This window comes from Xiphophorus hellerii, chromosome 13 (assembly GCF_003331165.1).
Source record: "Xiphophorus hellerii strain 12219 chromosome 13, Xiphophorus_hellerii-4.1, whole genome shotgun sequence".
NCBI classification, from domain to species: Eukaryota; Metazoa; Chordata; class Actinopteri; order Cyprinodontiformes; family Poeciliidae; genus Xiphophorus; species Xiphophorus hellerii.
In genome coordinates this window covers 16525372-16545757 of record NC_045684.1, presented here as the reverse complement: position 1 = coordinate 16545757, position 20386 = coordinate 16525372, and the positions used below count along the sequence as shown (strand labels likewise).

General features: G+C 37.3%; 1 protein-coding gene across 1 annotated transcript in view; it reads right to left on the bottom strand.

The window, feature by feature from the left end:
* The window catches only part of triqk (triple QxxK/R motif containing), a 35659-nt gene extending 21342 nt beyond the window's left edge, over positions 1 to 14317 (bottom strand). Inside the window, exons 1-2 of the mRNA XM_032581117.1 lie at positions 14141 to 14317; positions 11177 to 11251 (exon numbers count right to left, since the gene is read on the bottom strand). Coding sequence (XP_032437008.1) covers positions 11177 to 11237 — 61 coding nt within the window. The 5' untranslated portion in view covers positions 11238 to 11251; positions 14141 to 14317. The remainder of the gene's footprint in view (positions 1 to 11176; positions 11252 to 14140) is intronic.
* Between the last annotated feature and the right edge of the window lie 6069 nt (positions 14318 to 20386).

The window sequence follows — 20386 nt, the reverse complement described above, 5'->3', positions numbered from 1 at the left end:
TTTGGGCTGTTATATGTACTGTATTTTTGTGTTGTATTATGATAATTAAGTTTATGATTTTTTTCATATTTGTAGAATGATAAGTGATTTTCACTTTTAATTTTTATCGGTGAAAGTTTGTGGTTAAAAAGGTGAGTATTGGATTGTTGAATAACACAGGATTACATTTGACAGGTTTGCATGATGGAGTTCAGCTTAAGATACATGAACTGGGAGTGGAAGTTTTTACTGGGTGTGTTTTTTTGGACTCAATGTGCTGGGAATGTGGGCTTTAGGAGGATCCACGGGTGGAATCATTTCCTCACAGACACTTGATCTCCGACCGATTTCTGTCAAGCGCGAAGTGTCTGGCGGAAATGTGACTGCTCGTGTGAAGCGTTCTTTGAGATCTCCTGTAGACAAGTGCCTCACTAAATATCGTGGAATTGAGTTGAACTACACTTTGGGTACTGTAACTGATTATCAAATTGATCTGTGTGAGGTAATTCGTCGCTGCTGGTCGACCCCCCGATCCTGGCAGAACACTCCTTTGTATTTGTGTGGGGATCTGACCTTCCAGCGACACTGTATTACTCAGGAAAATGGGGTTCGTCACTTGTGTCCCACTTGGAAATCGGCCTTCAGATGGGTGGGATCAAGTTGGAGTCCACCTTATGCTCATAAATATGACACTGAATATGACAAGGTTACCATAAAACGAGGGTCTTTAATACATTCTCCAGCGAAGGGTCAAAATCCTTTAGTGCTAACCATTTCTTCAATGCACAATCCTTTCTTTACAAAGTATCCGGCGGATGCAGCTGTTTATTTGACTTTAGGTGCCTCAATTGATGATAAAGATCCACTTGGGGTTATCAAAATTAATATGGTCAGACCTGATGGTGAAGAAGACGGGGACATGGATGTTCCTGATCAGTTTGCGGCTAAAATTGACTACTCTGCAGTTACACCGTTGGATATCATTCAAACAGCGACTGGCTATAGGGACAGGAATTTATGGCTGAATTGGATGGTTCAAACGGCTAAGGAAACTAATATTGGGAACTGCATTGCATGTGCCACAGCTAGACCTCATCTTTACACTGAACCTGCCCCATTACACTTGGGAGATAGTTGGGGTTTTAATTGCATGCTGAAATTGACAACTGAGGCGGACCCCATAAATTGTGATGCGCTTGCCAACATATATCCACCTATTAATAACTATACTCAGACGGGAACTTTTCTTCCGGTTAAGGGTAAAGGGTTGTATGTGTGTTTTAATTTTACTCATCTTAAGCCGGATTTCAATCTAGGACAGATTTCTAGTGATTGGTGTAATGTTACTTTAACAGCATCCGGAATCGGGAGTTGGGCAAGAGCTGGACTTTATTATTTTTGTGGGGGTGATAGATTATATGTGCGAATTCCTCCTAGGACTGTTGGAATATGTGCTATGACTCGCCTTGCAGTGCCGCTTATGGTTGTTGGAGAAAGACTTGATCCTGTAGGTCCGGCGCAGGTGCTCACTTTACGGACACGGAGACATGAGCGACAGGTGCGTAATACACGTGTTGATACTGCATTTGATTTGACTACTAATTCTCCCACTTATGTAGATGCCATCGGCGTGCCGAGAGGGGTTCCGGATCAATATAAATTGGCGGATCAAATTGCAGCAGGTTTTGAAAATATGCCAGTACTATCAGCTCTTTTTCCTATCACTCCGAATAAAAATGTTGACAGGATAAATTATGTCCATTATAATCTTCTGAGGTTAGCGAATCTGACCAGGGATGCTGTTGGGGGTTTGAAGGATCAGTTAGCTCCTACTTCTTTAATGACAATTCAAAATCGGATGGCGTTGGACATGCTGTTGGCCGAAAAGGGTGGAGTCTGCTTTATGTTCCAAGAGAGCTGTTGTACTTTTATTCCAAACAATACTGCCCCTGATGGATCTGTCACTCGAGCGCTGGAGGGTTTGAGAATTCTGAGTAACACTATGCATGAACATTCGGGTATTGATGGTGGTTTAGACAGGTGGTTTTCTACTATTTTTGGTAAATGGAAGGGGATTGTCATGTCATTGCTAGTTTCTGTGGCTACGTTTGTTGCCATAGTGGTGACGTGTGGATGCTGTTGTATTCCGTGCGTCCGTTCACTTATCCTTAGGCTTATTACAGTCTCAATTGAAAAGGGAAGTAGTGGACCACCGGCTCCACCTCCCTATCAGATGCTCTTTCGTGGTGTTCCTGATGAGGGAGTTGTGGAGCTTGCAGGTTCTGTTTGAAAACGGGGACTGTTATATATTCAGGTCTCTCTTTTTGAGTTTTTTATTTTTTGATTTTTGGGTTTTTATTCTTTAGTAGTATAATGCATAGTTTTTGGTCCTCTATTAGAAGGCTTTATTAATTTTTGTGAGGTCTCTTAATTGAGACCTCAAAACGGGGACTGTCGAGGAAAATTATTGATTTTGGTGCTTAATGCAGTTAATTTTATGCATGTGTAAAAGGGTAGGTTTGATACTCTTGTTTTGAACCGGACACACAGGGGTTAGAATGCAGATCATTAAATGGGGCCGCTTGCAGCCCGGCCAGAACATAGAAACATAAATTAACATTCTTGCAGGCAGTTGGGGAGAACTGCTGGAGGCCAGCATCTGCGATGGTGTAAAACTAATGCAAAATAGAAGATTGAAACCCCGTAACATTTAACTTCTAAGTATTAATACCATGTTCACTGAAGATTGTATTATCTCATATTAAAAACTATTAAAGGATGAATGTATTTGAAAAACTGTATTATCTGTGACGATATTAGAACCAAATGGAAATTGTTTGTATGAAAATGTTTTCTTTACTATTAGAAAATGGCTCAGGAATTATACTCTATTTTGTCCTGTATATTTTATGTATTATTTTGGCAGAACTTAATCTTTTGGGAGGCTGAGTGTGCAAAAGCAAAACTGGGGTTTGCAAAGATAACATTTTTTGAAAATTACAAGATGCAAGTCTCTTCGAGAACGTTAGGAGAGATAATGGAAGAGACGTCAGATTTATGGGTGTCTGCGAAATCTTATCTTAAGACTCTCGGCGCCGGGGACATTCGTACCTGGTATCGTCCAAGATTAACTGGTCCGCCTTTGTCTCTCGATAGAAACCAGACGCCTTTGGAACTTCGTTGTAAATTGGGAGACTTCTCAAGTTTCCTGTAGTCCATACGGGAGGTTCTAATTGGTTAAAGAGTGGAACGCCTTAGTAGAATATATTAAATTGAAGAAACGCCCACTCAGTATAAAACTTCATGTAAAACGTTAAAAATTCAGAATGCTACCACTGTTTTGCTTTTTGGCATAATAAGCTTTCTCCAGAGACGCGTCTCTGCCCCTTTTGTTTCTTTGTGTTTCATTTTCTATTTCTCCTGTTACAGGTAATGAATATATCTCTGTCTCTCTGCAGCTTTGTTATTGATTGCCTAGTTATGAATTAAACTCCGTGATCTGTGACGTCAACGCGCAGTGTCGTGGTTTCACTTCCTCCAGCCGCAGCCCGCCTGCCAGAGATTCCGGGACTCTAAGGAAGGAGAGGCCAAACTTTTTGTCCAAAGTTAAAGTTATATTATTCTTCCTTAATACTATCTTGTATAATTCATTTATTCTTACATCTAAGAATCAACTGATCATCCGGGTATCAAAATACAATGCTCTTAAGACCAACAAGTAGTCCAATAATCATTAGTCAAATTAATCCGAAAATAGGACAAGCCATGAGCTTCATTCTCAGATTCAAGTGTCCTTTATGCCGCGGTGAGTGGATACATCACCAGTGCAGACGGTACTGTATAGCATGGAATTAAGTAAGACTTTTACTGGGTTGTTGTTGGAATATCTGAGTTGCTTCAAATGTATGGCTGTGAGGCACATGCATGGCATAATGTGAGCACTGTGCTTATGCAGTTAAATATGTCAACATGCCCACAAAATGGCAGCCTGCTTTATCTGCTGATCAAATTGTCTGGGCTACATAGTCAAATGCATATTAAACACTGGAGAACTATTTTCCTTTGACATTGTGTCGTTAAATGTCACTGAAATGAAAAGCAGATCTGCATTACAGTAGTATTTTGTAATCACACAATTCATAAAGGTAGTGGTTCCATTTAAGCTCATATACAAAACGGAAACAAACTTTGATATGATACCTGAAACCAAATATAGTGTATAACAGAATAAACTTAACTTTGACAGATGGGTTGAAGTGATGGTTAAAATCCATTACAAGAAGGAGTTCTGATTGGTCAGGGGTTATTATCAACATCACTTTTTGGAAAAACAATCTTAAATCAACTATTTCAGAGTAAAGTTTAGAGTGTGTTTCACTTCCATAACAATAAATACAAACAGCTTAGCACTCTACTTATCTCTAAAGCTTCAATAGAAATAACAGTATTTTAGTATGAAGCAGGAAAACATTCTTTGTAATGTCACATGAGGACTCCTGCATGTGACATGCAGAGAACTTCAATTAACAGTCAAATTTCATTTAGGATGGAAGCATAATCCAGGAGTCTACTGTGGGAGAAAGTGTTTGGGGAAAATATCCTTTTTTCTTTTCACCAATAAAAAGGTGAAAAATAAATAGAAATTTGCATATGATTCTAAAAGCAAGTTTTCTCTCTCTTATATGGACAGTAAACAGAAGTGACCATGAGCTGTGTGTTAAGGCTCAATCTCACAAGACATTTTTTTTTGGTTTATATTCATCATTCTCCCCTAAAACTTTTTCTGAAATTTCAAATTCATTCCGCCTTCCTTTCTCTTTCCATTCCTTCAGGTGCAGCACCCTTCCTTCGCCTCCCGCTGACTCTGTGTGGGACTAATAAAAATGGGGAGCATGCTGCCAGAAGCAGACAGTGAGCAAGTGGGAATTCATTAGGGGGCACTGGATGTCTCCTTCACTTGACAGAAAATGGAAAGGGGAAATTTGGTTGGAGAGAATTGCTCTCACTCCGCTATTCACACAAATGGTACGACGCTTTGCAGACAGCAAACAACTGAATGTAAAATCGCATAAGAAAGCAACATCAAATCAGTAGAGACCGAGAGACTGTAAAAAAGTCAGCCAAATCAACTCATCTTCATCTGTTGCTGACGAAGAGCAGTAAATCCTAGAATTATTGAAGGTATGAAGCATCATAACCATTTCCATTGTTTTTTTTTAAGTAAGCAAGCCAATTATAAATGCACCTTATTCCAACAAAATGTTTTCTATTTAAAAATAGAATGGAGTCAAATATATAAATAATGATGTGTCATTATTGGACAGTGGACCCAGTTTGTTTTCTTGATTTTAAAACAACAGTATATATCCTTTAACACGTTGTGTATAGTTTGTATTTGTGGATCTACCAATATGGGTTTGTTTAGACAGATTTAATATAAACCTGACATACTTTTTTATAATTTTATTTTCCCCTCTGGTTATTTATTACTCCAAAAAGTCAATCCATTTAACAATTTTATGTCCGTTTTTTAGTGTTGGTACAAGCCAGTTCTTGGCTCTGTATTATGTAAAAAAAAAATAAATAAATAACCCACAAGAATCATATGGTTCCTATTCACTAATAAAATGAAGCAGCTGTTTCAAGCAGGTTTTATGCTCCTATGCAAGACAACTGGACTAGCAGATGTGGCAAATGAGGATTTAAATGTTGCAGATTTGTGCCACATCTAAGTAGGACGGGTTTCAAACCTGCAATTGCTTTGGTGGTGTAGAGCAGAAAAGGGGAGAAGGGTGCATCCATGCAAATATATCCAAAACTGGCAATAGTTGCTAGGCGACCGAAAAGTTACCCGAAAAGTGCAGAATTCTTCAGTTGAAGACGTGAATGCAGAAAGTATCTGTCAAGCTGTCATGCGTGAGCCCTGGCATTACTTTTACAGATGAGGAGGAGGAGGAGAAAAAGGAGGGGAAGGAAGAGACAACCAGCAGCTGAAAGGGTTTGGGTTTATAAGATCCTCAGAGTCAGGGAAGTTGAGGCTCATGCAGAAGCTGCACTTATTCAGTGACTGGTTCAACAACTCCTTCAGACATAGCAGGGAAGTAAGGTGACAACCTGTTGAGGAGAGGTGCAGTAAAAAAATAAAAATAAAAATATGGAACTAGGGAGTGATCTGTGTGGGAAGCTCTCTGATTGGAAATGTCAAAGTCTAATCAGTTAAGTAAATATTTTGCTACTGCTGCTTCATGTGGATGGATCTCACCAGACTTGGTGCTCATCTATTTTTTTTTTTATTTTGGCTACAGTTAAAGTTATCTCTGCTTATGTGAACCACAGCTGTGTTAATGTCTTGGTCTTCTAGTGTCTGGATTAGCTATGACACATGTTAACGCCAGGTCTGAAAAGACCATCAAAGTCTAAGACCAAACCAGTTCATGGTAGGTTTTGAAGTTGATGGGTTCAAGTCGAGGTGTAGAACCAGCACCTGGCTCAAATGGAGTATGTCCGTACCTGCCACTGAAGTAATCTCTAATTAAATGTCAAAGGAAGAGTAGGAGGATAAAAGTGGCTTGGCCTGCCAATCCACTTAGTGTTTCGTGTTTTTTCCCCCCCGCTGGCTTGACATTGCATTTAAATGGTGTCTGATGAGGGTGTGGAGAAATTAGTTTTTATCTTGATCCATTCCTCTGCTTAGCATAATGAGACAGGTAGGGGGTATTAGCTAAAATTAATCACATTTGATTGAGCACTCGGGGGAAGGAGTAGGAAGGGGTGTGTGACTTGCATATCATACAAATTTGCTATTTAACTGAAACCAGAACAGGAGTAGACATCTAAGAATATCACAGTGTGTTTGAATGATAAGGAAATGAGATCACTACTGTTGCAGCCCTACTTGACATGTTCATTTTCTCTGACTGGGCGAAGGCTCATCCAGTCATATTCAGAAGAATACGGGTCATTTGCAAATGGGCCCAGGCAATTGAAAATTAGCTGAGGGGTTTCAGATCAGTCTGCATTTCCCAATAAGTCTGGCCGTGCTCCATAACCCAGAACAATTATGTATTTTTGTAACAATATTCTGATTAGGACATAGCTTTATTATTAATTATAGATTCCCTTAAGCTAGAGTAGTAGATTAGAAGTAGTGCTGTGACTGGCTTGATTGTTAGTTGCTTATTTGTGTTGGTTCATCTGTAGAAAATACATTAAAACTAAAGTTAACTCTTAATTTGATTAATTGGCTCTCGCCAATTCTTTTTACAATCTTGAGCTGGAATAATTTTTTTTTTCATTTCAGCTCAAGATTGATTAAAAAGACAGCAGGGAAAAGATCTACAGTCTTTATAAATACTGATCCTGAGAAATGTTTACAACTCTTCTCATGTAACAGAGATGAGATGAAAAAGGAAAGTATTGATTCTTTCAAATGAATTCTAATTGACCAGTAATCTTATGGATAATGATAAAATTTAATCTAACTGAATGTCACTACAATGCAGTAATGAGAGGAGTTATGTCTAACATACACAGCTTATACATATATATTAATTTTTTTTCCAAATGTATGAAATAATAGATTAAAGTTTTTGACCGGTTAAAGTCTGACTGTTAACATACCGTACATGCAACTATACATGCAACAAGCAAATAGCCACACAGTAGAGATTTATCACCAAGCCAACTCTGGAGGACAACATGTCCACTTTGATTAACTTCTCTTTATGGGCCTGAAATATAGGCATCCATCTGTGTGGACAACTTCCAGAAGTTTTCAGCAGGCAGCAGCAATTACCGAATGGACTGAGTAAACGCTCGTAGTTCCACATAAATACACATCCCACCCAGAAGCCAGTCCATTATAACAAGGTTAATAATGGTATTTAGGAGGAAAGTGTCAACAGTAGCCTTCGAATGGCCATCAGATATGGCAAAAACACTCCAGGCGAGATGATGGTGCAGCTCAACAATCACTAGAGTACTGATAAATCAATAAGCCATATTTTACCATTTCAAAATACTACGTGCTGCCAATTCCATCTCTTGGATAAATTTGTGCTATCGTACAAGATAGCAATTTTCCACATTGACTACATATTTTTTGTTTGTTTTGAAGCCTTCTTGTTAAACAGTGGTATAATAGGATATTTATTCCTAAAAAAGGGACAAAACTTTAATGTGCCACGAAAAACCACACACAAAACACAACAAAAAAAGGAAGGAAAGAAAATATAATTTTCTCCACTTCTTCTTGAATGTGACTGCAGGAGCTGAGCTTGTTATGTTTGTTGAACCTGAACGATTTAGCATAATGGCAAATGGTTAGGGAATATTAGGAGACTAAATTGTCTTATTCATCTGTCACTACATGAAAACACAACAGAGCCTGCAGAATGAAAAAAGAATGGACATTTCTCAACAGGCCGTCGCAAGACGCAGGAAAACAAATATTTTAGTCTGAATACAAAGTCTTTTTTTTCTCAACAATAGGAAAGAAAATCATAGATTAGCAATAAAATAGTTTAAAAAAAAAAACTAAATCAATAGCAAAACAAGCCACTAAAAATTATTTTGGTTAATAAAGATGAATACCTCAGCGATTCTTGTTAACACAAAAGAAACACCAGGAACAACAGAATAATCTGAGGATGTGAATCAGAAGGGGCCAAAACGCAATCATCCGCTGAGGGGAAGTGTGTCAGAACAATACAATAAATGGTGCAGCAAAGAGCTGAAAGCATCTTCTTGAAAATGTACGTCTCTTGGGAAGGTTTACCTTTAAAGGCACTTAAATAAGTTGGATGCATGTGGTATGTATGATTCTTCTGTTCTGTTGAACAGTCATAAAAAATGGAAAGACAGCAAGGAGGAGATCTACAGTCAGAAAACAGAATGCTGTACTGTTGCCTGGACACATGACGGGGTGCGGCAGTACATGTATGAACCAAAACAATGGCAAAATAGACTTGATTAAACAGCTGACATCTGGGATTAAAAAAGAACAAATTCAAGCTGAAGCAGAACTGTACTTTACAACATGACAATGGCATAAAACATCCCAGTAGATCCACCAACGACTGGCTGAAAATTAAGGAATATAATGTCGTGTACAAACTCAAAATCAAAATCTTGGTATGATAAAAAATTCTTGGCTTTAGGTTCTAGAAACACCTCAGCACAGCTACGTCATAGATAAAAATGAGGACTTAGACAGAGACTAGTTAATCGCTACAAAGAGCATCTCACTTAAACCATTTCAAGCAAAGATATAACACTAGCCAATAGTATGGCGTCCTAAATTTATTCCTCAGAATATGAATTTACGCTGATGTCTTTTATTTTACAACTAAAACAAGATGATGGTGTTTTTATGTCTAGCTTTAATTAATCAACCTTCTTTTTTTAGTGAAAAATGAAACGTATGAACATAGACATATGTAAGAACTGCACAAGACTGTATATGGTGGGAAAATATCTCTAATCAAAATATCTTAAAATATATTTCCAGTAAGTAGATTCCACTAATCCCCATTTTCCAATCAGAAGATCGTTGTATTGCTGCAACTCCAATGTATTCTTTCACTTTTTTATACCAGCATGTAAACTGTCTGCTCTGCATCATTAATTCCTGCTCACCATGCACAGATACAGTGGCTGTTGCCTAGTGATAGCAGATGCTGATCAAAACCAACCATGGATGTCTCTCCATTAAATAGGGGGAAAAAAAAGAAATCATCAACTCACGTAATGAGATAATTAAATTGTATTTTTAATAAAGTGAAAAGAAAAATGAAGGCCCATATTAAAAACAGTTTTCAAGGTTTATTTTATAAGTAAATGTATATTCTCATAATTATCCAGCCTAGAGAGAAAAAAAAAACAGCACAAAGGATTTGACATGAGCCATTGATATACAAGTACTTCATTCAAATCTTTTGCCTAATTTCAGTCAGGATTTATTTAGTTAGTTAAGAGACGATGAACCTCTGTGATAGACTGATGACTTGTCCAGGTTCTACCTCTAACCCAATGACTACCACAGACACCAGCCCCTGTCAGAACCCTAAGGAGAACCAGATATAAACTATGGATGGATGATAAGCACAAGTACTATCAAACTAAAGCAGTATTAAACATGAACAAAAGAGCAGCACACACAACATCATAAAGGTCGTGATTTAAGCACAGTAACGTCCTTCAACAGAGAACTGTGTCCAGGGCGTAATAGTTTCAGTGAATCATACAGGCCTTTGTGAAAGTATTTATCCAATCACAGATTTTTTTTTTCTTTTTTGTCACAACTGAATATTTAAGATCACTACCAGAAACTCTTCCTCTGAAATACACTAAGCTTTTGGAGAAACCAGAGTAATTACTTAAATCCAGGTTGCATGACTTTAAAGAGGCCATTCAAGCTAAAACAAAAAAATAAAATAAATAAATAAATAAACTTCAGATATTCTGAGATTACACCAATTCTGCCAACAAGACTGAACTAAAATTACTCTTCAGTAAAACACCTACAGCCAGTGAAACACAAACGCTTGATGGCTGTTCTTGCTGGCAATGGCAGCAAAATCAGACATCAGGTTTGGGGGTTTATCACTTTTTCCACATACAGTTGGTTTGGATGGCTTTTTTGTGAGTATTTAATGAAATAATAGATTGAAAACTCCATTTTATATTTGTGAAAATTATCTTTGTTTAATACTTTAAAAAAATCTGATGATCTGAAACTTACATGCGAGAAAAAAGTGAAAACAAAAAAAATAATTGAGGGCAAATATGTTTTTGACTCACATTATGTGGAAGTAACACACAACAGAAAACAAAAAATATGTTTTGGGACTCTGGAAATATGAAACTTAATGGCAGAAACCCCAAACAGGATAAGATATAAGAAACCAAAAGGACTTTGGGATAATTGTGGAATCTTTCCTCAAAGCATTTTATTAAAACTAAATTGTAGTTAGTTATGAATGATTAAAACACAACAGTATAGAGTAAAACAACAAGTAAAAGATCAACTTTGTGAGTCAGATGAGCATCAAGAACTCATTTTCAAAACTTGGTCTTTTGATTATTATTTAACCTTGCTATAATGTCTTTTATATCTTCTAAAATTAATTAAACAATTCCTTTAAATCTCTGCTACAATGGTACTGATTGTGTTATGGGAATCCATCTGGAAACTCACCAATCTGCTTTCTGTATTGATCAACTGGTAACTTGGTGGCACCGGCATCCTTCTTGCCCATCCTTCCTCAACTGTCTGAGAGGAAATAAAAAGGAAAAAAAAGAACATTTTACAGCTGCTTTCACTGCTCACACCTAAGCATTTAGCTTAATCAAATTTAGCTCCTTTATCCATTTTCTGCTGCGGTAAGATATAACTCGCAAAATCTGCCGAAAAGCTTCAAGTAATTGCACAATCGTATACGGAGACAGAGTAAGTCAGTTTTGATCAGCCAGATGGTTTATCTTTTCACATACATCTGGCGCACATAATTAAATTAATTCTCACCACCTTCCATGTGCGCTCGGTTCGCAGTGTGAGCTTCCTATCAGTCTCATTTAGCATAGCGCCGTTTCTCTTCACACCATGAGTTCTCTTTGATTACTCTGACAGCTCAGAGGTAAAATATATAAAGAGAAAGAGCTAAGAATAATACAGACGGTATCCTGCTGGTGACTACATTTGTTTTAAGAAATAAACACCTCCCTGTAGTTTATGAATTGTTGTCAAACCATATGTTTGTAATGTTTTAATAGCGTTTTTGTTTTTTTTCCCCACTGTTAAAACTTAAAATGCCCTAAAAATAACATTCATATCCCTTGACTTTTTCACATTTTATCACATGACAACCTTCCATATATTGGGATATTATTTCATAGACCAATTCATTGTAGAAGGTAACTGTAAGGACAGGGGAATGACACATCTTTTCTCTGATACTCCCAAATAAAATCCAGCGTAACAGATTGCCTTCAGGAGTCACATAATTATTAAACAGTGTGTGTTTTTTTTAATAACTTCAGCTGTTCTATGGAGTTTGTTAGAGAACAGTAGTTAACAAACAGCTATATGACGACCAAGGAACACAATAGAAAAGATCAGGAATAAAGTTAGAGAAGCCTAAAACAGGATTACATTGCAAAACAATATTCCAATTTTTCAATGTCTCATAGGTTGCTATGCAAAAGTAAAAGACACAAATGTACCAAGAAATTGCCGTCTACCTAAACTGACTGGCCAGAAGAAGAAAGGTGCAAAGATCCACAGTTGGTGACAGGATAATCATTTGGCATGCACTACACAAATAAGGGAACTGTTGAAGTGTGACAAGCTATAACAAGTACAGTATGGAGTTTGTCACATTGTAAAGTAGGCGTCAAATCAAACGCCTGGGATAAGGGTCAATCCTAAATAGCCAACAGTCGAAACACAATATGTGTGGAAAACTAGCACAGCTCTTCTTTGTGAACACACAATCTTCATACAGGCTGTATCATTCTGTGGGGATGATTTCTTCAACAGGGACCAAGAAATTGGTGAGTATTGATGAGCGAAATATAACTCCATCCATCCATAGCTAAATAGAACTAAACAGCTACAAATTAAAAAAAAAATTTGATTGTATTAAAAAGTAAGAGAGAGGAAAATGTGTACATGCAGGTACATGGAGAGAATAGAGAAAAACAACAATCCGCATCCAAAAGGAACAGAAGCAGCGGGACAGTCTGGAGAAGCAGCTGGGGAATAGGAAGAGAGAGAACCCGAATTAGCATGTTCAAGTAGCGTGGCTGGCTGTTGCTCCCGACTGATACCTTCTCATGGGAGACCGCTGCTGCTGCCACCTGAATTTTACCTCCTGCTAACAGCATTGTTCACAAACGCATTTCTAACCCGATTGGGCCAGCAAGAGAAGAAGGATAGATGTGCAGCTATTGTTCTGAGGCTGTCGGAAACCAGAGTCAGCAAGTTAAAGGAAGCAGGAGAGAGAGAGACAATACATTTAAAAATCTTAATATTTATAGGTAGAAAGAGTGAAAGTACTGAGCTGCTTTACTGAGTTGCAACATCACAAGATTACACCTGCACTTAAAAAAAAAAAAATAGCAGCATTTATCTTTGTATGCAGTCTTACTTCCTCAGATTTTAGGGATGTCCCAATCAGGTTTTTGAGTGTCCCGATTCGATACTTCAAAATTACATTTGAAAAATGAAGAAAAGCAAAGAAACAGATCCAGCATGTCCCTAATCTTTTACTTTATTCACCTTATTTATCCTGTCAAATCTAACCCAAAAAAGTGATCACGCATTACAGAGCTTCTGAATCTTTGGTGGGATTAGTTAAAAATAAAAAATAAAGTGTGTTGAAAATAAAGCTAATATTAGATGTCCTTTTTAGCCCAATTTATTTCTACATCTACTTCTCTGCATGTGTTTGTTTTCATCAAGTTGCAATCTTCATGAATCCAAAAACAACACGTTTATGTCATGTTGGTCCCCTGCAGCGGTCATTTACCTAGCCAAGTAACCAATCAGTGATCTTACTGCCAGATCAAACATTCTGTACCTGGGCCTTTTCAGAACTAGAATAGTAATATTTGCTTATAATTTTGCCCCAAAAGAATGAAGCAGGATTTCTGCTATTTGAAGGGAAAGTGTGTGTGCACATCTGCATTCCCGTGTCCCTTAAACAAAGTCTCTGGCTGACTAACTTGTGACAATCAAAGAGCTCTCACAAGAAACCTGGTAATGAAAAACTGCAGTATAGCAAACATAGAGTCCAGGAGTCCAATTTAAATGAGAATATGCGGAACCAAAGGCGCTCAACATAAACTGAGTAGGTACTTTTTTGTTCGACTAAATGCAGTAAATAGAGTTATGGAGTCTAGCAAAAAACAGCTCTTAAATAAAAAGAAGAAGTTATAAAGATGTATCTATTAAGTGGGTGAATTAGTTTTAGAAGTAAAGAATTGCACTTTTAATAATATTTCTGTGAACTATAGCTAAGAAGATGTTTCTTTTACTAGCATGTACACAACATACGAGTATTTATATTAGCTAGAGAGTAAATGTGCAAATAACACAACTTTGCAAAAACACATTTTAGCTGCAGCAGCTTCTATTCACTGCATCATCGTGCATACTTACAGTTATCTTTTTTGTCGAAAAAACGAGTTATTTAGGCGCAGTTCCTCAGCTTTTACTTCCCCTAGTTGACGTACGTGAGGAAGCAGGGCGGTTGAAATGTCTGGTTTTTTGTTCTTCGATCCAAATTTCTCCAGAATGCCAACACACCACTACTTCCTGAAACAATTCCTGCTCTGCGTGACGGACATAATTTTGTCCAATCAGAGGCGAGATCTCTTGACTTTGACCAATCACGTGAAGCCGAGTGGGAGGGTGGAGGAGGAGAGACTTGTACTTGTTATTCTAACTTATTCCAACACAGAGGATGTTCAAAAACATCAGGATTTTTTCACTCCTCTGTGGATCCGAACCACATTCTGATGGCTGTTCTTTGACACACACAGTCTCTCTACTTAAAAACAACCCATCAAAACTTAAAACGTCTCTGTTGTACACACAACAACACAAGAAGGTAGCAATCTTAAAGTATCATCATACATTTCATTTCATTTATTTATGTATTTCAAAGGTTTAAAAAAAAAAACAAGAGAACAAGCAATCAGTGGGACAGAGAAAAACACGTGCATACGTAACCAAGAATAAGATTATTTGAAGAAGTGACACTTATTTAATCCTTAAACCTCATGGGGCTCAAAGTGAAATTTGGTCTTGGAGCCCTCTACTTCTGCTAATAATCTGGATTGCTGCAATCAACAGTCAGACGATTAGTTCATTCACACACCCACTATAAACTTATTGCATCTGTCCTAGTGCTCAATTTAATGACATATATTACATACTGACTCAATAATTGTCAAAATTTGTAAATAAATGAGAAAAATATGCTGGCAGTGGCAATAATCCATAGTTACTGATTTTCCTTGTAAGTCCTGAAGCAGGAAAGCAGCCCCAGACCATCACTCTGCCACCCAGTTACTTAGTATAGCTTTTCTAAGATGTTCCTTTTCTAAAATGCTGTTAGATTGATGACAAGAATAATAGGATGTGCACCTCCCAAAAGTTCCATCGATTGGTCAGAAACAATCAATCAGAGCCAGGAGGAGGGTTTTAGTACTGTCAATCACCCTTGTGTATGTACTGTGCTCACCTCCCTTGCTAAACCCAGTGCTTGGGTTTAGGGCAGTCTTACTGCCGGCCGCCATGTTTTTGAGTTAAAATAATGTTTAATGTTGACAGGAAATTTGAACATATTACTTGATAGTTGTGCATTTTTGGAAGACTGGAAGATTAATACCTAAACACCAACTATTAAGTCATAAAAAGACAATAATTAAAAAAACAACAAGATCAATTAACAATGTTAAGCCTGGTGGGGCACAAGTAAAGCCTGGTGGGCCGCCAGGCTTATAATACACTGAGAAAAATCCTGGTATTATTACTGTACTGTTTTAAGATAAATATTTTTCAAATAAAGTGTATTGTTACATCTAATTGTGGATCCCTTTAAGTGAAATGCGTGACCATATATTATGGAAAAATGTTAACATGATAATGAACTAAAATATGAAATTAAATATAGCAATGATTGACTGAGAAGTACTGCACTGAAGTACTGAAATAACTATAATTGGGTAGGTTGTTCTAATCTTCTTCTCATCTTTTATTGATTTAAAAAAAAACTTTTAATGAGTTCAAGGTTTATTTTTCTTGTGTAAGTGTAAATAAATAAAATTATGAAAATAGATATGAGAGTTAGACAAGAATTACAGAATTAGATTTGACACCAGAATGTGACTGTTTAATGTGGTTTTGTAACTATTTCAGGTGACTGTAAATTCCTGACAAGGCATCCGACAGGTTACATATCTAAGGTTTGCAAAAATGTAATGAAACTCACCAAAATGATTGTATGAAAGAGGAATCTCAGCATTTTCATAAAGGTTAAGGTTTCCTATAACTCACATTACATCAGTTAAATAGTTACTCTATTTGATCACTACCAATGACCTGCTGGTGGACTGAACAATGACAATTAAAGCAAGCCAATTCACAATGCTCATTTCACTTCCATCAGTCTCTTCTTTTTTTACTTTCTCTTTATTTACAGTATAGAAATTTATTTCCTTTCTAATTGCATCCAGTCTTGCTGCTGCCTGGGGCTTTGTGCAGATTATGGCTCGGCTTACCGCCGCTTGTAACTTATTGAAGTTTAAAGCGATTTTCTGGTCTCCCATGGGCATGCCATTTGCATGCAGCTCAGCAGCAACTAATAGATGTAATCTGCCTATAATGTGCTTGTATTATGACTTACTTTACACGGGAGCTGCCATTTGCTGGGACCACTTTAACACTGTCCTTTCATGGAGGAATACGTTGAGAAAAAAGTTGTTGGTGATATTTTTGCTCACAGAAAGGCTGTCAGGGGAAAAGGGAAACTGCCACACATGTCCACACAGTGGTATTTTTAAAGTTAGACAGGGAAATAACTTGAAAACCTTGACGTTTGCTGTTCACAACATATACTGTAAACGTACACAGGCATACAAAGCACGCAGAAAGGAGCCTGCTCTGACAGTTAAGTTAGAACTGTTAACAAATAGCCTCAATAAGAAGTCGGAGAGTATTGTCTTAATATGGCCATCAAAAGCAGCGTGAGGGCAGTTAATGCAGAGCTCAAATGTTCTCTTGTTGTACTAAATGTGTGTGATTAATTTCTCCCGTTGAGTGAAACAAACCAACATGCTGTGCCTGTCAGTCTGATAGATATGTAAAGCATTAGCATCAACTGCTACTGAGAGTGAAAACTAGGCACGATAGATTTGCCTGTCGAACAGCTTTTCTGCTGTACAGCTTGCATGAGACATGCAGAAGACACTGGAAGGTAGAGTTGGTGCAACAAGATGAGCTCTCGCTGTAAGGTGGAATTTTTCACTAATTGGACAATAGAAGAGAGTTTCAGCTTTGAATTTGTTCTGAAAGTCAAAGTTAGTTGTTTACCATTGACTTATTGTTGAGAGCATTATAAAAATATGAAAGCTTTTTCCCCCCCCCCCACTTTACAACCAAATACTAAAATGTATTAAAGTTTTTATAGACAAACACAAAAAAGCGTATGCAGCTTTAATTGACAGTATCATTATCGCAAATATTGATTTGAAAAGTGTGGTACGCTTTAAGCATGTGATTTTATTTCAGAATAATTCCTGCTACACTACGAGGGCTCCAGAGGTTTTTCAGAGAAAACTGTTGAACCAAGAGCATCAGGAAGACCAAGGGACACAGCAGACAGCTCAAGAAGAAGGTTGTGGAGATGTTTAAAGCAGAATAAGATTTAAAACAATATTGCCAATTATGAACTCTGAAGGAGCTGTAATCAGGTTCAGTTCGGGTGGGGGAATCTGTGGACAGAACAAACTTAGCTTAACTTAGCTTAGCACTCCTCAAATCTGGTCTATCTAGTGAGGGCTTCATCCAAAGGCAAGACAACCCTATGCATATGACCAAATTACAATTGAATGTTCTATGTCAACATGTAAACTTTGACTGGTTTAGAACTAAACCAGTCAAAGTTTAGGCCAAATTCCAAGAGAATATATGGCAAGCCTTGAAAACTTATGTTTATCCCAATTACTCTGACTGAGCTTGAGCTACTTTGCAAATTACTTTTCTCTAGATGTACAAAGCTGATAGAAACACAATCTAAACATCTTGTAGTTGTAACAGCAGCAATGGGTGGCTCTATAAAGAATTGACTGGTAGACACAAACGCACACAACCCTTTTTAAGTTCTTAGTTGTAAAGAAAACTGAAAACCATGTGACTGTTTTGATTTCACTTCACAGATAGTCACTTTTTTCTGTTGGTCTGTGAAAAAACTTACAATGAAATGCATTATAATACTGCAGTCTTTGCGGTGTACACTAAAAAAATGTGAAGAACTTCAAGAGGTCTGAGTAATTTTGTGAGGTGCTCTACAACTATTTATATACCTGTTTCCTTATTCTTTTCCCTTTGTGCTTCTGTCTCCTTGAAACTCATTTCATTTGCACCAGCTTCCTCCGTCTCCCCTGTTATCCTCCCTCTCCGGCAGTTCGACGGCCTTTAATTGCCAGACATTAAAAAGAATACTGCTGAAGAAGAATCCCCCCGGGCTGCCGGCGGGATAAATGGCAGCACTACCGCTATCGAACCCCCTCCTACATGCGGCAATGAAGATGTGTCAACATAATCTTGGGCAATTTGCAGTTATCATCAGGGGTACTGATTAACTATCCTACTGTCAGATTTAAATAGCCAAATTGTCTTCGACATTTTCGGGTTTCAGCAGCACTTTGGTGGTTTACTGTTGGTGATAAACAGTAAACCAAAAGCATTTATGTTGACATGGACAATAATTCACCTGTTTAATATGTGGTTATTTGGAGGGCTAAAGCCAGATTTTATAATAATAGAGAAATTAAGGATTTATTAAATGTCATGCTGTGTGATTTGGGGCCATAAAATTTCAGTCACAGTGTCTATCAAACTTTACTGTAACTGAAGCTTTAATATCCTTGCATTATTTCCAAATACAGATGCCATTTTCCTGTAGTCATTAAGAGAGGAAATTATATTTTATTCATCTTAGGGTGTAGTGCTTAGCAAAAATAGTCATAATTCTCAAATCTTTGCCCATTTTGAAATGTTACAGCCACAAAGCTCAGTGTATTTTACTAGGATTTAATGTAATGGATCAACAAAACGTAACGCACAAACATAAGGAGAATGCAATAGCTGGAAAGGTGCGGCATGTATTCTGCACCTGAGTCAGGTCCTTTCACTCCAATTAAAACTGAAAAACCTTTGCGGTGTGTCTCCACCAACTGTGTACATCTAGAGGCTGAAGTTTCCATATATATATATATATATATATATATATACATATATATATATAATGAGTGGTGAAACCCTAACTCTAAAAAACGAAAAAGCTTATAAAACAGAGCAGGCATTCAATATCTGTCATTAGAGTGATTGCAGACTCAAGCTCCCCTTTTCATTTCCATCCTCGGTTTGGTTATTGGTTTGGGGTAGAAGACAAAATTCCTCCTCCTATTTAATATTCTTATCGCACTTTTTCCGCAGTGTCTGCAGTGTGCAGTGAATTCTCTCACCTCTCTATCTCCCAGCCACAGAGTTTCTTCTCATTGACAGACAAACTGTATCAGCGGAGATACAGAGAGAAAATGAATTTTGGGTTTATTAAACGCACGGATTCATATGAGGGAAGAAAAAAAAAAAAGTCCAGCAGACCTAGAGAGATAAGTTATCTCACAACTGATTCGCTCCACTCATTATCCCGTATCGGAGCCAAGTGACTCTGATGGCTGGGAGTTATCCTCTTGTGTGGGGAGGGTTGGGATGATATCACAGCAGACATCCCTTTGTTACGTGTAGCACTTGGCAGAGACTCCAGGAGAAAAGTCTGCAGTTAAGTTCTGGAGAGAAAAAGGAGCTTGCTATAATTTAATACATTACAGTTAGTTGTAGCAAGTGGTACTAGGGTGTGGTTACTATCAGCAGCAAAGCAAAGTTACAGATATAATCTGCATAATGTCAGAAAAGCAAGAAAAGTTGCAAATTGTAAAGTATTTCCTTCTTTTTTTACATTCTTTTCCTTCATTGTACTCTTTTTACACACTGAACACCGTGTTTGTTTTAACTACATAATTCTTTTATTAATGTCATCAGCACCATATAAGCTTTTGCTGTACCCTGACAAATCTAACAGTTAGGTCACACTGAACTAGTTATCTTCATAATCCTGAGTAACCTGTGGCTATTCAATAATTTAAATGACCTATAAACAAAAAAAGAGTTATAAAATCTGCATACGCACTCACCAAAATGAACAAAAGATGCTTGAGAAACCTATGTGATCTTTACTACAATTGTCTTCTAAAAACAAAATAGTTCAGTCCTCCTATATCCCACAGCATAAACATGTGCAAAACTCCACGCAGCTTCAAAATGGAACCAATAGCACAGAAAATGGCCATGAGAAGAATCATCGATACTTTTGCACGTGTGATATGCGACAGAAACTATAAGTCCAGAGAACTAATAACAAGATGTTTGCTGGTACTATTTATATTTTATAATACTCTGATCATCTTGTCATAATTTTTATACACAGAGAAACAGACCATAAATTAATTTACTCATCCCACATTTTACTGGACAAGGCTGTAATAATGGTATTCTTATTAGTGTATGAGTTTTAATGCTACCCTGGTGATTTGGCCTTATTGATATATTTGAATGAAA